The sequence below is a fragment of the Engystomops pustulosus genome, chromosome 4 (assembly GCF_040894005.1).
Source record: "Engystomops pustulosus chromosome 4, aEngPut4.maternal, whole genome shotgun sequence".
Taxonomy (NCBI): domain Eukaryota; kingdom Metazoa; phylum Chordata; class Amphibia; order Anura; family Leptodactylidae; genus Engystomops; species Engystomops pustulosus.
This window is the reverse complement of record NC_092414.1, coordinates 209,130,766-209,151,522: the sequence shown is the minus strand read 5'-3', so window position 1 is coordinate 209,151,522 and position 20,757 is coordinate 209,130,766. Positions and strand designations below refer to the sequence as shown.

General features: G+C 43.2%; 1 protein-coding gene across 2 annotated transcripts in view; it reads right to left on the bottom strand.

Annotated features, from left to right (window-relative positions):
* Positions 1-20,757, bottom strand: part of LOC140128238 (complement C3-like) — a 64,610-nt gene that overhangs the window by 41,742 nt on the left and 2,111 nt on the right. For both annotated transcript variants that reach the window (XM_072149795.1, XM_072149796.1), the window contains exons 3-15: positions 20,064-20,226; positions 19,823-19,893; positions 19,517-19,608; positions 12,317-12,396; positions 12,150-12,237; positions 10,482-10,584; positions 9,996-10,116; positions 8,980-9,095; positions 7,612-7,758; positions 5,308-5,520; positions 2,508-2,699; positions 1,310-1,459; positions 163-292 (exon numbers count right to left, since the gene is read on the bottom strand). In XM_072149795.1, the coding sequence (XP_072005896.1) occupies positions 163-292; positions 1,310-1,459; positions 2,508-2,699; positions 5,308-5,520; positions 7,612-7,758; positions 8,980-9,095; positions 9,996-10,116; positions 10,482-10,584; positions 12,150-12,237; positions 12,317-12,396; positions 19,517-19,608; positions 19,823-19,893; positions 20,064-20,226 (1,666 nt within the window). The remainder of the gene's footprint in view (positions 1-162; positions 293-1,309; positions 1,460-2,507; positions 2,700-5,307; positions 5,521-7,611; positions 7,759-8,979; positions 9,096-9,995; positions 10,117-10,481; positions 10,585-12,149; positions 12,238-12,316; positions 12,397-19,516; positions 19,609-19,822; positions 19,894-20,063; positions 20,227-20,757) is intronic.

The following is a 20,757-nucleotide window of genomic DNA, read 5'->3' as shown; positions in this document are numbered from 1 at the left end:
CAATACTGAGCTGAATAATAAATGGTAGTCCTTCAATAAACTCAGACTAAGTTAAGGTTCTCAGATTGTCCTCTGGTTTTGGCTTCGCAATGGTCATGCAAAAACCCCCCAAATAATACTAAAGTTAAGCCAAATATCACGGTTGGTGAGATATTTTCTTACCAGATCTCTGCTTGGTTCTCAGTCCAAAATTAGTCTCCACTGCGAGTCCGGCATCATAGAAGACCCCCATGTTGTCAGCGCCGCTCCCTGGAGAGCAGCCAATGTCGGAATCCTCTACAGTGCTCCACATCTGAAAGTCAACGAAACATTACTTACATTTATGTAATGTTTTTAGATCCACAGCAGCAAATATTGGATGATTTTGTACATGATTTCATGTATAAATGGTTTCTTGCACCAGACCAATCATTCGAGAGGATTCAGCACCTTCATATTTGACTAGGGGAAAAGTGTTTATTTGTTCCGGATCCTTTTAGATTTTAATTGTGTCATTGATAGACCCGTATTGATCCCAGTGATGCCGTCCTCGGCACACCACGCCCCCCACGGATTTGCCTTTTTGATGATACCATATCTCAACATGTGGGTCCCACTTTGAAATGTGCCCGGGGCCACAGTTTATATAAAATACCAGATGGTGCCAAAATATGGCCATGAGATTCCATCCATACATCTCTAATCTTCCCCTACCTCTCCATATGTAATCTCCAGTCTGTCAATTGTAGAATTAGAGTGGCCCATGTCCTAACATGATAATGGGCCCCAGAGGTTAAACAGTCAGAAAAAAAATTTCAGGCTCCATAGAACCTAAGGTCTACTGTATCCAGTAGAGTGTGTCCAAAGCTCACGATAATAGTATGTCCAGAGCCTTTCCCTTCCATACACGGTCTCTCAGCCTGAAGAGCTTTCTGCTCTTCTCACTAAGAAATTTCACAGTTCCTTCCGTCAGCTCTGAGTAAGTGCTGGGGCAGGATTCTGGTTGGATACTACAGCAGTGAATCAGAGCAGAGGGGAAGTTTGGTAACTAGTTCAATTCCTAGAGCTAAAAGTTGTTCAGGCTGAAAGACCCACCCAGAACACCTGTACCTCTAGCTTTGTAAGGTCAAAAATGCTGATGAATATCCTTTTAACCCCACTCTTAACCTGCCCGAAAAGACAAACATTGGGAGGGGGGGGGGCGGCGGCGGAAGAAACTCCACATTTCCTGCTCAGAATAAGACAAATGTTCTCGTATTTTCTCTTATATTGGGGACAATTCTGGAAAACTCTTAGGCTTAGCGCACCCTTGAAGGTCCTAGGAAGTTACCTTGCTCTGGGTCATTCTATAGTTGTTGTTCATCACATAGACGGCCTTATCCACGGCCACTAGTACCACGGTAGCATTGTGATCCGCTCGCAGTGTAAGACTGATCGGTTCTCCAGGTTCTGCTGTGGCTTTGCGTCCACTTAACTTCAGCTGTGTAATGACAGAAGAGAACACTTAAAGGGGCATAGATATCCCTTCAATATTACATACTAGTTCACTGCCAGCAGTACATTCACTTCCTAAGGGGACACAGTCACCCATTGAATTAATGGCCCCTTCAGACTGGGTATGAAATATACACTTAAAAGGGTAATCCCATCTGGGTATTTACATTTGAAACATGGTAGCTGCCCTTGGATACGACCACTCCCGTGCTCTGACAGCGGTGGCCATGCATGTGCTATTGATATCTGCCTGGATTTTGCATTCATCACCACCGGATGTCTGTAGGATATGGAGTAACTCCCAGCCATTTCATATACAAAAACTATTTGCTTCTTTGTAGAATCCTTCCAGCAGCGGTGGTCATATCCAAGGACAACAATCTTGATTATGGAAAATTGGGTACATTGTTTTCTAATAACATTCAAATGAAAAAATGCATCAATATGGCAGATGAATTAAATCACATATTAATGTCTGGATGAGAATAACCCTTTAAGCTTTCCCTCCTTTACTGTAAACGTTCAGAAAACCCTACAGAAAATCATATGCAAATGAGCTAAAAAACGTCACGCTGTCAGAAATTGTTTTTTACTTGCTCATTCAATTCCCATTTTTAAAAATGTCCTTAAGTGCTGGTATAGCAGCTGCCATAAAGCACACACTTTGCTGCACACTTTATGTAGCCAGTGCAGAACATGGAGGAAGTGCTCTCGAAATATAGTATCAGAAACACAACTTTATGGGCAAGTATAAAAATATTAGTATTTTGAGTTACTATTACTACCTTTTAATAGTCTTTTATTCATTCTCTTTCTTCTTCTTTTTTGCCAAAAATGTATTTCATTAATAAAATAATAATAATTATAATATATAATATTATATAAATTATTTTTCTTATCACTATATTGCTATCATCTTACTTAAACATTTTTATATTAAACTTCATTTATGACGGAATCTTTTGTTTATTTTCAATTTTATTTTCTTTCTTGTTTTTTTTTTCTTGTGCAAAATGAAAGTCACTCCTCTTTACCGTTCCCATGCAGTCGTCTACAACATCCACCCAGAGGGAGTCGGACACCAGCTCATCCCCCACAGTGTAATAAGCCACAATCCGGAAAGACGGTAAGAGCTGCTCTGTAATGACCAGAGGGACAGTGACCAAAGACTGACCGCTCCCCCGCTCCTGCCGACCCATAGTCACTATCTGTCCCCGGCTCAGGACCTATGAGAGTAGAACAAGTACAACATAAACAAGAATGTATTATAGTAGTTATATTCTTGTACATAGGGGGCAGTATTATAGTAGTTATATTCCTGTACATAGGGGGCAGTATTATAGTAGTTATATTCTTGTACATAGGGGGCAGTATTATAGTAGTTATATTCTTGTACATAGGGGGCAGTATTATAGTAGTTATATTCTTGTACATAGGGGGCAGTATTATAGTAGTTATATTCCTGTACATAGGGGGCAGTATTATAGTAGTTATATTCTTGTACATAGAGGATAGTATTATAGTAGTTATATTCTTGTACATAGGGGGCAGTATTATAGTAGTTATATTCTTGTACATAGGGGGCAGTATTATAATAGTTATATTCCTGTACATAGGAGGCAGTATTATAGTAGTTATATTCTTGTACATAGGGGGCAGTATTATAGTAGTTATATTCTTGTACATAGGGGGCAGTATTATAGTAGTTATATTCCTATACATAGGGGCAGTATTATAGTAGTTATATTCTTGTACATAGGGGGCAGTATTATAGTAGTTATATTCTTGTACATAGGGGCAGTATTATAGTAGTTATATTCTTGTACATAGGGGGCAGTATTATAGTAGTTATATTCTTGTACATAGGGGACAGTATTATAGTAGTTATATTCTTGTACATAGGGGGCAGTATTATAGTAGTTATATTCCTGTACATAGGGGGCAGTAGTATAGTAGTTATATTCTTGTACATAGGGGGCAGTATTATAATAGTCATATTCCTGTAGATAGGGGGCAGTATTATAGTAGTTATATTCCTGTACATAGGAGGCAGTATTATAGTAGCTATATTCCTGTACATAGGGGGCAGTATTATTGTAGTTATATTCTTGTACGTAGGGGGCAGTATTATAGTAGTTATATTCTTGTACATAGGGGGCAGTATTATAGTAGTTATATTCTTGTACATAGGGGGCAGTATTACAGTAGTTATATTCTTGTACATAGGGCGCAGTATTATAGTAGTTATATTCTTGTACATAGGGGGCAGTATTATAGTAGTTATATTCTTGTACATAGGAGGCAGTATTATAGTAGTTATATTCCTGTACATAGGGGGCAGTATTATAGTAGTTATATTCTTGTACAGAGGGAGCAGTATTATAGTAATTATATTCTTGTACATAGGGGCAGTATTATATTAGTTATATTCTTGTACATAGGGAGCAGTGATATAGTAGTTATATTCTTGTACATAGGAGGCAGTATTATAGTAGTTATATTCTTGTACATAGGGGGCAGTATTATAGTAGTTATATTCTTGTACATAGGGGGCAGTATTATAGTAATTATATTCTTGTACATAGGGGGAAGTATTATAGTAGTTATATTCCTGTACATAGGGGCAGTATTATAGTAGTTATATTCTTGTACATAGGGGGAAGTATTATAGTAGTTATATTCTTGTACATAGGGAGCGGTATTATAGTAGTTATATACTTGTACATAGGAGGCAGTATTATAGTAGTTATATTCTTGTACATAGGGGGCAGTATTATAGTAGTTATATTCTTGTACATAGGGGCAGTATTATAGTAGTTATATTCTTGTACATAGGGGGCAGTATTATAGTAATTATATTCTTGTACATAGGGGGAAGTATTATAGTAGTTATATTCTTGTACATAGGGAGCGGTATTATAGTAGTTATATTCCTGTACATAGGGGGCAGTATTATAGTAGTTATATTCTTGTACATAGGGAGCGGTATTATAGTAGTTATATTCCTGTACATAGGGGGCAGTATTATAATTGTTATATTCTTGTACATAGGGAGCGGTATTATAGTAGTTATATTCCTGTACATAGGGGGCAGTATTATAGTAGTTATATTCTTGTACATAGGGGGCAGTATTATAGTAGTTATATTCTTGTACATAGGGGGTTGGATTATAGTAGTTATATTCTTGTGCATAGGGGGCAGTGTTATAGTAGTTATATTCTTGTACATAGGGGGCAGTATTATAGTAGTTATATTCTTGTACATAGGGGGCAGTATTATAGTAGTTATATTCTTGTACATAGGGGGTAGTATTATAGTAGTTATACTCTTGTGCATAGGGGGCAGTATTATAGTAGTTATATTCTTGTACATAGGGGGTATTATTATAGTAGTTATATTCTTGTGCATAGGGGCAGTATTATAGTAGTTATATTCTTGTACATAGGGGGCAGTATTATAGTAGTTATATTCCTGTACATAGGGGGCAGTATTATAGTAGTTATATTCTTGTACATAGGGGGAAGTATTATAGTAGTTATATTCTTGTACATAGGGGGCAGTATTATAGTAGTTATATTCCTGTACATAGGGGGCAGTATTATAGTAGTTATATTCTTGTACATAGGGGGCAGTATTATAGTAGTTATATTCTTGTACATAGGGGGCAGTATTATAGTAGTTATATTCTTGTACATAGGGGGCAGTATTATAGTAGTTATATTCCTGTATATAGGGGGCAGTATTATAGTAGTTATATTCTTGTACATAGGGGGCAGTATTATAGTAGTTATATTCTTGTACATAGGGAATATATAATTGATAGTACTACATACCAGGTAGGTTAAATGTAGTTTCTGATCATGAACTTTACTGTTTCTATTTTGAGTGATGAAACTTATAAAGACTTTTTCCCCACGTTCCAGCACATCATTTTTGAACGTGATGTGTAAGTAATTCCCCTGTCCATTAGAATCTCTGTATGGAAACACTGTCAGTCTACCGGACGCTTGTCTTGTTGGTAGTATCTGGCCTTCCGCTGTTTTTACCTATGAAATATAAAAACATAAAAATATCAAAATTAAAAGCTATTTAAATTAAAATACAAATAGCCAAAATCCAGAATCAGCGCCATCCTTCACCGTGGTTAATGTCTTAGGTGAATGACAATATTAGATACAATAGTTTTTCAGATCTGGGGCTACACCACTAGAGGGAGCTCTAGTCAGTTGTGATCTTAATGTTCCCTTTTAGACACTATTCCGGTGTCAGTCCTAAGGATAGTTTTAAGCCGAACTAAGATAGACTAGACTTTACTAGGTATTAAACTCATTCACTGCCCCGGACAGGAATAGACGTTGTCATTGACACCTTCACTGATTTCGGAAAGCAGGAATGTGATATCTGGACCATAGGAATTCTTTATTTGCACCAACAATGTCCCAAATAACCAATTATAGGCCAACCCATTCTATATCCCTTAACTAACCATATGTCCTAACCACAATCCCTTTATAGTGCTAGATCTCCAAAATTATCAACACCCTCATTGCCCTGATACAGCATGTACCTCTTAACCACTTCAGCAATCTAGATCAGGAGAAAGGAGCCCATTTACCTCATCCTTCTGGGGAGCATACTTTCATTTATTTCAATATTCCATGTGGTAATGTCAGTTATAATAAAATCCTTTATGGCTATATTGGGTTAGTAACTTTGCTTGTTCGTGACTTTGCCTTATCCAGGTTTGTCTACCACTTTCATCAGAAACCTTAAAAATGTAGGCAGAAGTAGGGTGGGGGATGTGCAACACCCCTGCCAAAGCAGTGTTTCGAAATCAAAACCTCTCTCCATTCAATAGCGTTTCTCTGGGCCCGAGCAACCAAGGGAGACCTCCAGTGTCTAGAAATGGTACTGCAGCTGGTAACTATCTGCCTGAGAAGGAATGTATAATTCTTACAACCAATGAGATGCCTTGTTGTTATTGCATTGCATTGCTGGTTGGATAAGAAGCTTGCTGCCTCACAATGGGAGGTTATAAAACCCCTTTGTGGTGGGACATCCACCTTCAGGAGTCTGCATCATCCTGTTGCTGAAGCAGCCATCCATCCATCTCCAGCCTGAAGCTACATATACCAGGCTGTGACCATCTCCCGAGGAACACCACTATAATAATAATAATCCCTACATCTACAAAGGGGTCGCACCAGGGAGAAACATCCGATTCCTTCAGCCTTTTAATTTCTTGTACTTCCATCAGCGATGCGCTAAGCCGCACTTCGTCAGCTACTCCGGTCCCTAAGGGATCCAGCTGCCCCCAAGCCAGAAAAAGGCAAGGCCTCAGTGGGGGATGTTGCAGATGTTCTAGATTATTGTGAACCTGTCACCAGGAAATTTCTGCTGATATTAAAAAATTCTTTGTCGGCATTCTGAATCATTGCAGTACTTCATAAAACTATTTTTTCATTACCTGAGTTCCTGCCAGAAGCATGGGGTGAGTCTCAGGGGCTGCAGCCTGTGTCAGTTTTCTCTCCTCAACACATATGCAGCTCCATCTCCCATTCCCACTTCCTGTAATGTGCAGGGGAGGGGCATGGTGATGAATAGAGGAAGAATGCATAAGGAGACACAGGCTGCCCTCCCAGGGACTCACCACATGCTGCTAGCAGGGAGCCATGTAATGTGAAATAAACTATTATAAAGTACTGAAATGATTTAGAATGCTGAAAAAGGAGTTTTTAATATCAGCATAGCATAGACTATTAGTACCAGCCACCATCTAAAAATGACATTTCTGGTGACGAATTTGCTTTAAGGGGGCTGTGCTATATTTATAGAAGGGGCTGTATTACATTAAGAGGGGGTTTTGTGTTGCATGAAGAGCTGGAGGCTGCGCTACATTAATTGGGGGTGTTGTGCTATACTTAGGGGTGTGTGCTGCACAATATTAATGGGGGTGTTACTCTAAATTACTTGAGGTTGCCGCCTCCAACAAGTGTCCAGGAACTTTCTTGTCCTAGAGGTCTGAGCCTTTCAATACAGCATTAAATTGAAATGAATCTCAATAATTTAGAATTTACACAAATTTGGGGCAATTTCCAAATTGATTCACTCTCCTATACAAAGAAGATTTTACTTACATTGATATCCAGAGTCTTGGTTTCTGTGTCTGTGTCCAGAATGATCCTTGCTGTTCCGTCCTGAATGGTTGTAGCGTAGACTTTTCCAGGTTCTGCCACCACCGGGATATTTTTGGCTGGAGAACCATCTGGATTTGTCACCATCACCTATTGGATAGACACATTGGCAAATAATCCCACTTAAAGGGGTTGGGCAGGATTATAAAAAAACATGGCTGCTTTCCTTCTAATAGCCCACCCGTCTGTGGGTTGGGTCACCATTGTAGCACAGAATTTGAATGGAGGATATATACGGCCTGTGGACAGGTGAGATGCTATTGGTTTCTTTAACCCAAATATATCATAACATAAAGAGAGAAATACAGGGACCCATTCTGAGACCAAATGCACACAAACGTGTGCTCACCTCGACCAGGAGAAGCAAGCAGCTCTCCTCTCCCCTCCCCTCTCCATAGAAAGCCGCAATATGGCAAAATATTGGACATGACGCCAAGTCATATTGTGGTGCCAAAGAGTGGCCCGTGACCGAGAAACATAAACTTCTACGGAGGACGTAGGATCTGGCTACAAATGTTGCAGCTAGACAACGGTCCCCATAATGGTCGTTGTAAGCCTAGAGGTACAGGGTTCGGGTAATGAGTGCAGAAAAGCGAATAGATGGAGGGAGTTAGGTGCAGAGCATGGCCTCTTCAACATGAGGTGGTTTTCTTTCCCTCCCTATTTCCTGTGTAAGGTCTGGTGATGTGGGCTGCGGGACTAGGGGCTGGGCTAGTGCCGTGGGTGGTAGCTTAAATACTTGCTACAGCCTTCGCTCACCCTCTCTTCTGGATCGCGTTTCCCACCCGCCATCTCTTGAGGGGTTTTCGTTGATACACTGTTGTCACAGCTGGCGGGTAAGTTGGGGTTATCGGCCTACATGCCGATTTTTGCACTAAATGTTCTTGTTTACAAAAATGTGTTAAATTGTTTAAATAATATCTTGAAAATATAACAAAAAAATATTTCAATATCAATGGTTAATGTATAATAAAGCTGTGGCCGACCCTCATGTCAACCCATAAGTATAACTTTAAAACATGTCCTTGTGTGTTTTATTATCGGTGGGTGTTGGTTCAGGGTTAAAGGGGCCCAAGCTCCTGGTGGTTGGACTAAATTTTATTTGTGCAGTCGGTGCATGAGGCCGAAAAGCAGAACTATGGGAGGATACATTCAGGACAACCCACTTATTCTATGTTTCTATGGTGGACACTTATTCTATGTTTCTATGGTGGACACTTATTCTACGTGTCTGTGGTGGAAAACCCTTTAAATTATATTTCTCTTAAGTGAATTGTGAAGTAAAGGAAAACATTACACGATGCCACCTACCGTCAGGTCAAAGGGCATTCCGGGTTTAAAATATTTGGGTGTCCGGGTGAAGAGGATTTTATACGGTGATTTTACTATAACAATGTTACTGAGCTCCGCTTCCACCAAATCCCCTCCTGCAACACAAACACGTAATGAGATGAGAGTAATAATACAATATACAAATAGTCACTGTGGGGTACAACGTGTTATCTGCGTTTTTATGATTTTATTTTTAAACTTAAGGCTGTCAGTGCTGTTTTATTTTCCATATATAGGGGTTATTTATTGTTGATTTGTTTGGCTCAAAAATTGGCAAAAAATTGAAAAGGATTTTTTTTCGCGATTCTTAAGAATAGTGGCTTAAACATAGAACCACTGCTAGTGGAACGCCATGTAAAGCAAGATTTATAATTTTCGTTCTGACAGGCATCCACTGAAGGCAGCCCTAGGGTCCTTCACAGGACCTCCAGAACTTACAGGGCTTCCATTGAAGTGGTTGGGACCTATGTACCTGGCACGGAGGGTGCCGATTGGCCAGGTAAGCAATCGGCACCGTGGTCACTATGACCCTTGCATTTATATAGGATTAGACACCCGGGATTGTGAGTATCAGGTCCCAGCTGTAAGTGCGGGAACCTGACTGTCACACACAGCCAGGCTCCTGTAGTGATCGCAGGGTCTCTGCTTCTAAGTTCGGACCATGGCTAATACGTACATGCCCATTGAGATGTGCCAATAGACTGCATTTTCCGACGTACATGTACATCTCAATAGCGTTATTCCAAAAGACCCAGGCAAAAGATTGTGTTTTTCACTGATCCGTGAATAGGCTGTAGAAAAAACATAGCAGGTCCTGTATTGCGGCTCAGGTCTTCTCACAGAAGTTGATTGAAAACAACTTATGGCACATGGACGTCATCCACATGCGGTCCATATTTGCAGATCAGTTGCTAGTTAACACAATCATTTGACCCCTCAAGAGGTCGGGACAAGTTAGTGAATCATTTGCCAGCCGTCTTGTGGTCACCTCTCACCTGAGTCGGCTATGACTGTGACAGCAATGTGTAATCTGTACTGAACCAAATCCTCACGATCTCTGAAGTCTTTCATCAGATCTTTGGTCAGAAGTTCCACCTCCCCAGTTCCATCAGAAATCTAGGTGCACATAACCATATAACCATTCATAGTGAGTCCTTCTATCCAGCCTCCAGACATTAATGTATTGTCCAATGTCAGGTACCCCATGATGACTTCAGTGTTACAGATGGTTCTGTCCTGAATCTGGGCCCATTCTCAAGGAGCTGTTTAATACCCTAAATTGTAATCTAGATACATACAAGTTGCATGGGGATCTTTTAAAAACCAAACCTATGTCCCTGCCCCCATCCCCTTCCTTCCTTCCTTCCTTCCTTCATCCATTCCACCAACCACTTAGATGCAGTCGTCACTATTGACCATGGCATCTACAACATAAAACATCCCAAATCAAGTCGAGGATATTTTCCCATATTTCACATTACCTGAATCCTTCTTAGAGAATCAGTCAGTTTTTTCTCTTCATTTCCTCTCTTCAGTTTGAACAGGACGAAGGCTTCACCAGAAACCGGCTTCCCGTAGAGGTATCTATAGAGCGTAAGAGCTTCACGAGACATGTACACTGTCTGCATATGTAATGCCAGTATTTCCATTACTATAACATTAGATATCTGGTAGAAAATCACTTTTTCACTACACTGGCTACAATTAATTTACAAATTAATGTCTATAGTTTTGAAATTAGCGCAATAACGACCCCAGACCATCAGGTATGTGAGCTTTGTTCTTTTCCATAGGCTAAATCATTAAAAATACTTGATCACCAAGCTAGACCACCCATGATGCTGGCATTATCCACTACAATACATCATACAAAGTAGTTCCTGTACTAGATTACTTGGCATATTACCACTCACAGATAAACCAGTGCATATGTATAGTACAAGCCCAAAACCCAGATGAAGGTCCCCAGCCGGTGGCGGTGCTCCACTATTGTCTGCCCCGGCCAGGACTGCTCGGCGTTGCCTTCCACACATAGAGGCTCATTTACTAAGGGTCCGAATCACGCATTTTCGTCAGGTTTCTGAATATTTCCGATTTGCGTCGAATTGCCCCGGGATTTTGGCGCACACGATTGGATTTTGGCGTATCGGCGCCGGTTTTCACGCAACAGAAATCGGGGGGCATGGCCATGGGGAAAATAAATAAATTTGTGTCACAAGAATAGCACTCACATACACCAGGACGAAGAAGGTGAACTCCGGCGGACTTCAGTGCAGCAGCGACACCTAGTGAATCCCGACAGAACCGGAATCAACGTCGGATAACGCGCCGCTGAATTGCGAATGGAGTGCACCAAGTATTTCTAACGGTAGAGGTGATACATTTGACTACACACAGTCCAAAAGCGATGTTTTTAAATGACAGGATGAAAGTTGTTAAAGTGATTAACCACTTTTTCTCATGCTTTTTGTGTGTGGGGGGCAGGATATTAAGTAATTTACCAAAATACATCTAGTTATAGTTCTGCTTCGCTTTCTTGATATGTAAAGTGAAGCCTCCTGTCTTTTACCTCATCAGCCAGACATCCCTGTCCATAAAATGGCCGCAGAAGGAGGGTCATGTGATCACTAGACCCCACTGACTCCAGAGGTATCTTCCACCAGCATGTATCTGTCGTAGATGAGATTGTGGAGTCTATCTCTGCACTGGTCTATTCACCGACACTTTCATAAATCTTCCCCATTCTCCTATATTTAATGGTTATCCCTTGGCCACATTCTGACTGGTGGGTTTAGACCATTGGGACCTCAACAATCGTGAGAATTAGAGTCCTGTTCCCTATCACTGATAAAACTGCAGGTTGAAAATGTTTTATTACTCCATTTGCTGTTCGAGAGAATCCCACGACCAACCAACACAACATCTGGCTATCTTTTCTTCTTTTATGCTTGACTTGTAGTTCCATCATTTTATTAACAGGACCCCCATTTGGTGATTAATTGGGGTCCAGGCATTCAGATTTGAATTCACTTTTAAAATTAATCAACCACTCTTTTAAATTACCAAATTTGTTGGCATGCAGCCTCTTTTTAAGCATTATTTTTAAACTGATTTTGAAATATCATTCACAATTTCCTGAAAATACTCACTGCGCATTGATAGTCACAGAAAATGACATATCTTCAAGATAGATGAAATTGCGCTGCGCCTTTATGGTAACCTCAAAACTCGGAAGGACTAAAAAAGAGGAGCCATTGTGAGTGTATGTGTAGTTCATTACACCTGGAGTAACTCTCATGTACTCCTGTCCTCTTACCATATTCTTTGACCTCAAAGTTGGTGGTGAATTTCTCCGTAGAGTCATCATACCTGGCCGTGAGGGTCCAGACACCAAGACTGCGGACAAGATTTTGTTGCTATGTTATTTATGTTGAAGTATGTCAGGATGGGATCTGATAATCGGGCCTATAGTAAGATCCAGTATATGTACATGCGTGAAAGGGGTAGACTGTGGCCTACGGCAGGTATGTAGTGGAAAAACCTTATGTTAAAATCTTCGACTCTTCTCACCAGAGTAATGTTCTTATAAGATTTGTTATTATGTCCTTCTAACAATTGCTTAAATTAGAACTATATAACACCAATGGAATACACATATACTCATACAAATACTTTGAACAATAATGTATTTGTCGGTTAGATTGGAAGCCAGTTACTCGTCCAGCCACAACTTTTTGGTACAGAGTTTGAAACTAAGACTGAGGGTTGTCAAATAACAAATCAATTAACATGAATTTAACATGCAACTGTATGAAGGGTATTACTCTACAACCTATAGGCAAATAAGGCCTATATCCAGGGGAAGGAGGCACAGCAGAGCTGACATTGTCTGTTATGAGCTGAGAATGTCATTGTGTGTAATATGCATCTCATGGATCTCAACATCTCTGATCTGTCTCATCTCTCTCTTTCTATGTGTCAGATACTAGTAGAATGTTCAGAAGCTAAATGAAAGTATATATAAACCTGTACCCTGATAATCTAAGCACATTGTCAGCCCACAGTCTCCCACAGCACAGAGGGATTATGAAGTGTCTGCTTAGAGAGTCCCCGGCCACACTCTTGAATCTCATACTGACCGTCACTGAGTGATAAGAGCTAGAAGAGGAATAAAACTGAGTAAAAGTAAGGGGTTAATAATGATCTTTATTGTGTAAACATCACTAGGGGATTGAAATTTGAAAATTGTCTTTCATGGGCAAACCCCTTTAAATGCTATAATGAAGATGGTGCAGGTGTTTGTGGTCATTGATCATTTTGGCTCAGAATTTGGCACAATTTTATGTATGAAATTTAGAGATGAGCGACCACTAAAATGCTCGGGTACTCGTTATTCGAGACGAACTTTTCCCGATGCTTTTCCCCATTTTTCAAGGGGACCAAGGATCTGCACAGGGAAGCTTGGCCAAGCACCTGGGAACCTCAGAAAAGGATGGAAACACCACGGAAATGGACAGGAAACAGCAGGGGCAGCATGAATGGATGCCTCTGAGGCTGCTTAATCGCACCATTATGCCAAAAGTATGGGCAACAGCATGGCAATGACAGAGTGACCGAATGAGGCTAGATAGCATCTAAAACATCCAATAATTGACCCTGACACTATAGGGGACTATGCAGAGGCAGCGGCAGCAGCGGCAGGCTAGAGAGTGTCTTGGCAACATACCCCAAATGGACTCAGGCTTAAAACCAATGGGTGGCAGAGAGGAACCAAAGGAGGTGAGCAAGAAGCGCTCAAATAATATCGGTAAATGATAAAAGTTTGCCAGTATATTTTGTGGATTACACATCAGGGTGGCGACAAAGTTAACAAGTTTGATGTGGAAGCCATGAAAACAACCCAAAGTTCTGCCTGACACAGCTCGTTTGATAAGGGGACCATGTATGGAGGCAGTGAACTAGTAGTAGATTAAAGGTGCTGCAGTTAAAACTATGTTAGTTGGATCTTGGCATGGAGCTGGCGCTCTGCAGCCAGGCGAGCTTTCGCCAATCCAAGCCCCTGTCTCTAGGCTACTCCCCAAACAGCACTTCTAAGAACCTTTTGTATAAGATCAAGTGTAGTAGCGTTCTTATAAGTTTGGGATATGGCGGGTGAGGGGAATGTAAACAGATGCACAAGAAGCGCTGAAATAATATTGGTAAATGATAAAAGTTTGCCAGTATATTTTGTGGATTACACAGCAGGGTGGCGACAAAGTTAACATGGAAGCCATGAAAACAATCCAAAATTCTGCCTGACACAGCTCGTTTGATAAGGGGACCATGTATGGAGGCAGCTATATGGACTACTTTTGGAGGCAGCTATGGCGATGACGTGTGGAGGTAGCAATGGAGACAACGTGTAAAGGCAGCTAAAAAGACGACGTGTGGAGGCTGCTATGGAGACAATTTAATTTGGATAGTGCCTGTATGTGGCAGTCCAAAAAAGTTTTCAAACAAGAGGAGCAGGTAGCTGGTCCTCCAAAAAGATTAAATAAATTGAGTGCCTGTATGTGGCAGTCCAAAAAAGTTTTCAAACCAGAGGAGCAGGTAGCTGGTCCTCCAGAAAAATTACATAGATTGAGTGCCTGTATGTGGCAGTCCAAAAAAGTTTTCAAAGCAGAGGAGCAGGTAGCTGGTCCTCCAAAAAGATTAAATAAATTGAGTGCCTGTATGTGGCAGTCCAAAAAAGTTTTCAAACCAGAGGAGCAGGTAGCTGGTCCTCCAGAAAAAGTACATAGATTGAGTGCCTGTATGTGGCACTCCCAAAAATTGTTTAAAACAGAGGACAGGGTAGTTGGCCCTCCAGAAAAATTAAATACATAGAGTACTATAGCCAGAGCCAGTTGGCCCTGGCAAAAAAATAGCCAGTTTCCTCTGCTTTAGTGTACAAAGAGGAGGAGAAGGAGGACAATGAGGAGGAGGAGTGCATACATTATTCAGGTTCAGCTTCTTTCACCTGGTGGAGAATGGAAATGCGGAGAAATCCAGGCTTTATTCATCTTGATAAGCGTCAGCCTGTCAGCGCTGTCAGTCGACAGGCGTGTACGCTTATCGGTGATGATGCAACCAGCTGCACTGAAAACCCGCTCGGACAACACGCTAGCGGCAGGGCAGGCAAGAACCTCCAAGGCGTACAGCGCCAGTTCGTGCCACATGTCCAGCTTTGAAACCCAGTAGTTGTAGGGAGCTGTGTGATCATTTAGGACGATGGTATGGTCAGCTACGTACTCCCTCACCATCTTTCTGTAAAGATCAGCCCTACTCTGCCGAGACTGGGGACAGGTGACAGTGTCTTGCTGGGGTGACATAAAACTGGCAAAGGCCTTCTAAAGCGTACCCCTGCCAGTGCTGGACAAGCTGCCTGGTCGCCTACTCTCCCTCGCTACTTGTCCCGCAGAAGTACGCCCTCTGCCGCTAGCGCTGTCAGAAGGGAAATACTGTTTCAGCTTGTGCACGAGGGCCTGCTGGTATTCATGCATTCTCACACTCCTTTCCTCTCCAGGGATGAGAGTGGAAAGATTTTGCTTGTACCGTGGGTCCAGGAGAGTGAATACCCAGTAATCGGTGCTGGAATAAATTCTTTGAACGCGAGGGTCACGGGATAGGCAGCTTAGCATGAAATCTGCCATATGCGCCAGAGTCCCAACGCGCAAGAATTCACTCCCCTCACTGGCCTGACTGTCCATTTCCTCCTCCTCCAACTCCTCCAACTCCTCTTCTTCTGCCCATGCACGCTGAACAGTGAAGGACTGAACAATGGTCCCCTCTTCTGTCTCGCCAACATTCTCCTCCTCTTCCTTCTCATCCTCCTCCACCTCCTCCGATATGTGCTGAGAAACAGACCTAAGGGTGCTTTGGCTATCAACAAGGGAATCTTCTTCCCCCGTCTCTTGTGATGAGCGCAAAGCTTCCGACTTCATGCTGACCAGAGAGTTTTTCAACAGGCCAAGCAGCGGGATGGTGAGGCTGATGATGGCGGCATCGCCACTGACCATCTGTGTTGACTCCTCAAAGTTACTCAGCACCTGACAGATATCAGACATCCACGTCCACTCCTCATTGTAGACTTGAGGAAGCTGACTGACCTGACTACCAGTTCTGGTGGAAGTTGACATCTCGCAGTCTACAATCGCTCTGCGCTGCTGGTAAACTCTGGATAACATGGTTAGTGTTGATTTCCACCTCGTGGGCACGTCGCACAACAGTCGGTGAGCGGGCAGTTGGAGGCGGCGCTGCGCTGCCCTGAGAGTGGCAGCATCTGTGCTGGACTTCCTGAAATGCGCACAGATGCGGCGCACCTTTGTGAGCAAATCAGACAGATTGGGGTATGTCTTGAGGAAACGCTGAACTATGAGATTTAACACATGGGCCAGGCATGGCACATGTGTCAGTCTGCCGAGTTGCAGAGCTGCCACCAGGTTACGGCCGTTGTCACACACAACCATGCCTGGCTTCAGGTTCAGCGGTTCCAGCCACAGATCAGTCTGCGCCGTGATGCCCTGTAATAACTCTTGGGCGGTGTGCCTTCTATCGCCTAGGCTCAGCAGTTTGAGCACCGCCTGCTGTCGCTTAGCGATGGCACTGCTTCTGTGCCTAGAGCTACCGACTGATGGCGCCATGCCCATGGATGGTATTACAGAGGAGGAGGTGGAGGAGGGGTGGGAGGAGGAGGAGGCATAGTAAACCTTTGAGACCTGGACCGAGGTAGGCCCCGCAATCCTCGGCGTCGGCAGTATATGACCAGCCCCAGGGTCAGACTCGGTCCCAGCCTCCACCAAGTTAACCCAATGTGCCGTCAGCGATATACAGTGGCCCTGCCCGGCAGCACTCGTCCACGTGTCCGTGGTCAGGTGGACCTTGTCAGAAACGGCGTTGGTCAGGGCACGGAGGATGTTCTCTGACACGTGCTTGTGCAGGGCTTGGACGGCACATTGGGAAAAGTAGTGGCGGCTGGGGACCGAATACCGAGGGGCGGCCGCCGCCATGAGCTTTCGAAAGGCCTCGGTCTCTACCAGCCTATAGGGCAGCATCTCCAGGCTAAGCAACTTGAAGATGTGGACGTTGAGGGCTTGGGCGTGTGGGTGGGTTGCGCTATACCTCCTTTTGCGCTCCAGTGTCTGGGGTATGGAGAGCTGAATGCTGGTGGATGCTGTGGAGGATTGTGGAGGCAAAGATGGGGTTTTCGCACGGGAGGTGTTTGGGCCGGGGTCCTGGGCAGGGGGCTGACTAGCAGATGACACAGGGGAAGGAGCAGTGGTGTGCCCGGCCGGAGGTGAACGGGCTTGGTGCCATTGAGGGGGGTGTTTAGCATTCAGATGCCTGCGCATACTGGTGGTAGTTAAGCTAGTAGTGGTGGAACCCCTGCTGATCCTGGTTTGGCAAAGGTTGCACACCACAGTCTGTCGGTCATCCGGTGTTTCTTTAAAGAACCTCCAGACTTCTGAAAATCTAGCCCTCGCCACGGGAGCTTGATTACGGGCAACATTTGGCGCTGATGCACCAACTCTGGCCCTGCCTCTCCGTCTGGCCCCACCACTGCCTCTTCCAACCTGTTCTGCTATAGGACTCGCCTCCGTCTCAGAAGCACTGTGTTCACCCGGCCTATCAACCCAGCTTGGGTCTGTCACCTCATCATCCTCCGATCCCTCAGTCTGCTCCCCCCTCGGACTTCCTGCCCTGACAACAACTTCACCACTGTCTGACAACCGTGTCTCCTCATCGTCCGACACCTCTTTACACACTTCTTCCACTACATGAATAATGTCATCATCACCCACAGACTGCGACTGGTGGAAAACCTGGGCATCGGAAAATAGCTCAGCAGCAGCAGGACAAGTGGTTTGTGACTGTGGGAAGGGTCCAGAAAACAGTTCCTCAGAGTATGCCGGTTCAAATGTCAAATTTTGGTGGGAGGGGGCAGACTGGGGGGAAGGAGGCTGAGGTGGAGGAGCTGGAGGAGTGCCGATTTCGGTGACATGGGTGGACTGCGTGGAAGACTGACTGGTGGACAAATGGCTAGAAGCATTGTCCGCAATCCACGACATCACCTCTTCGCACTGTTCTGGCCTCAACAGTGCTCTACCACGAGTCCCAGTAACTTGAGACATGATGAACCTAGGGAGTGTAGCTCTGCGGCGTTCCCCTGCTCCCTCATCAGCAGGTGGTGTCTCACCCCGCCCAGGACTACGGCCTCTGACCCCTGCAGTAGTTGGACGTTCACGTCCACGCCCTCGTCCTCTACCCCTAGCCCTCGGGTTAAACATTTTCCAAATTAAAGTGTAAACTTGAAAAAAAAAAATTTTGTGTTTATTTTTTTTTAGTTTTTTATTTTTTTTAACAAAACGATGCTATCCTATTGCTATGGCTAGTTTCTAACCTACACTGACAGCACACAACTGGATTTTGTGCTGTGCCTGATGACTTTGAGTTATAAAATGAAATGAAGGTAAAAAAAAAAAATAAATCAGCAGACTCTGCCTAATTCTACTCAAACCCCTAATAAATTGTCGCACTTCGGTGTTTGAGGTGGATATGCGTGTCACTAAGAGCTAAACACAACGGTCGCAGGTCTCCCAACAAATTCCTCACAATATGGTACTAGCTGCACTACTAGTGCCAGCAAGCCCAGCCACAAGCAAACAAAAAAAAGTAAAATATAACGCTATTGTAGGCCTAAGTAAGCCGTTGGGGTTCTCCTATGGCTATTTTGTAGCCTACAATGAGAGCACACTGCTTTGCAAGATGAGTTTGAGCTATAAAATGAAATACAGCTAAAAAAAAAAAAAATCAGCAGACTGTGCCTAATTCTACTCAAACCCCTAATAAATTGTCCCACTTTGGTGTTTGAGGTGGATATGCGTGTCACTAAGAGCTAAACACAAGTCTCCCTGCAAATTCCTCACAATATGGTACTAGCTGCACTACTAATGCCAGCAAGCCCAGCCACAAGCAAACAAAAAAAAAAAAGTATAACGTTATTGTAGCCCTAAGAAGGGCTGTTGGGTTCTTGTAGAATCACTCCTGCCTAACACTATTCTAATAGAACACCCTAACGCTTTCCCTGACCAGCAGCAGCTCTCTCCCTAGCGGCATCCAGACACAGAATGATCCGAGCAGCGCGGGCAGGGGCTAGTCTATTCCAGGGTCACCTGATCTGGCCAGCCAACCACTGCTATCGACGTGTAAGGGTACCACGTCATGCTGGGTGGAGTGCAGAGTCTCTTGGCTTGTGATTGGCTCTGTTTCTGGCCGCCAAAAAGCAAAACGGCGGGAGATGCCATTTTCTCGAGCGGGCGAAGTATTCGTCCGAGCAACGAGCAGTTTCGAGTACGCTAATGCTCGAACGAGCATCAAGCTCGGACGAGTGTGTTCGCTCATCTCTAATGAAATTCCATTGATACATTATAGACAATGTGGAGGTATAAGAAGACAGGACCCCTGAGTGGTGCGGGACATGTCATAAGATCCTTCTTACCTGGCCAATTCTGACAAGTCAATACTCTTTGTGACAACCCCAATTGGAGCAGGATAATGTTCCTCTCTTTTCACAACGACCCCTTCTGGATTCTAGGACCAAATAAAAGAAACACGACAATTATATCTACACTATTGTATTTTATAAGACAAGTTTTGTTTGGACAATAGTTTTGGACAGTGGACAGAACAAAGTGCAGCCGTAACAGTGACAACTACTGGGCTTCCCATCAATGTAAGGTCCAGTTCTCTACATTGGTCTATACCACTTGAATAGAGAAAACTGGGCCTTAAAAATAAGTCTTACCTGCAATTGCACTTTCACCCTAGTTTTTGTTGGCTTCATTTTGTTATTCAATGGGAAAATCCTATAAAGAACTGGAAGATAAGAGGCATCATGGTGGTCAACATAGTCTTAGTATTAATAACCAGTAGGTCCTACAGTGAGTAGAGAGAGTCACAACCATCCCCAAGTCTACTATATAATATAATGTACTGGGATTGGGTATAATATATGTATAATATAGATATATCGGTGCAGACAGTACCTTTGGATGCCGGGGGGTAGATGGGTTTGTCAGTCTGTATGAAGATGTAGCCGCTGTGGAAGGACAGGAGGACATGTTTCTCCAAGGAACACGCTGATGAAGTTGCATTAATAGTGACAAATTGCTTTGTCGTTATGTTGGCATGAAAAGGATGAGATGGAATCTGAAATGATAGGAAAATTATCATATACATTATACATGATAAGGGTAGGAAAGAAATACATGATAAAAATATGATGTGTCTTGGAGACTACCAGATTTCTATTTAAGAATCCCCCAGTGGAGCATCAATGGCTATAAGTCTCCACACCCCTACAAGGCAGCCTTAATTGGCAAATTCTCCATAAGGAGAGTACTTACTCCCTAACCCTAGCCAAACCCAGCCAAAAAAGTTTCCATCACTGTACTGATGAGATGCAACCACATTAAAACAGCACTGTCTACAGTTGGGAATTGGTTTCTTCTGGAATAGATGTACTGCTTTGGCTTTAGTTCCACGTTAGGCTTCCTGAAAGTCATGCTTGATGGTAAGAGGACTGCCTTACAAGGTAGCAAAAGAGATGTGGTTTTTCTTGTCCCATGTAGGAAAAGGTATTTACATATTTCACAGATCCCCCTAGTGGTGCATCAATGGCTATATGTCTCTACATGCCTGAAAGGCAGACTTAATTGGCAAACACTCCCTAAAGAGAGT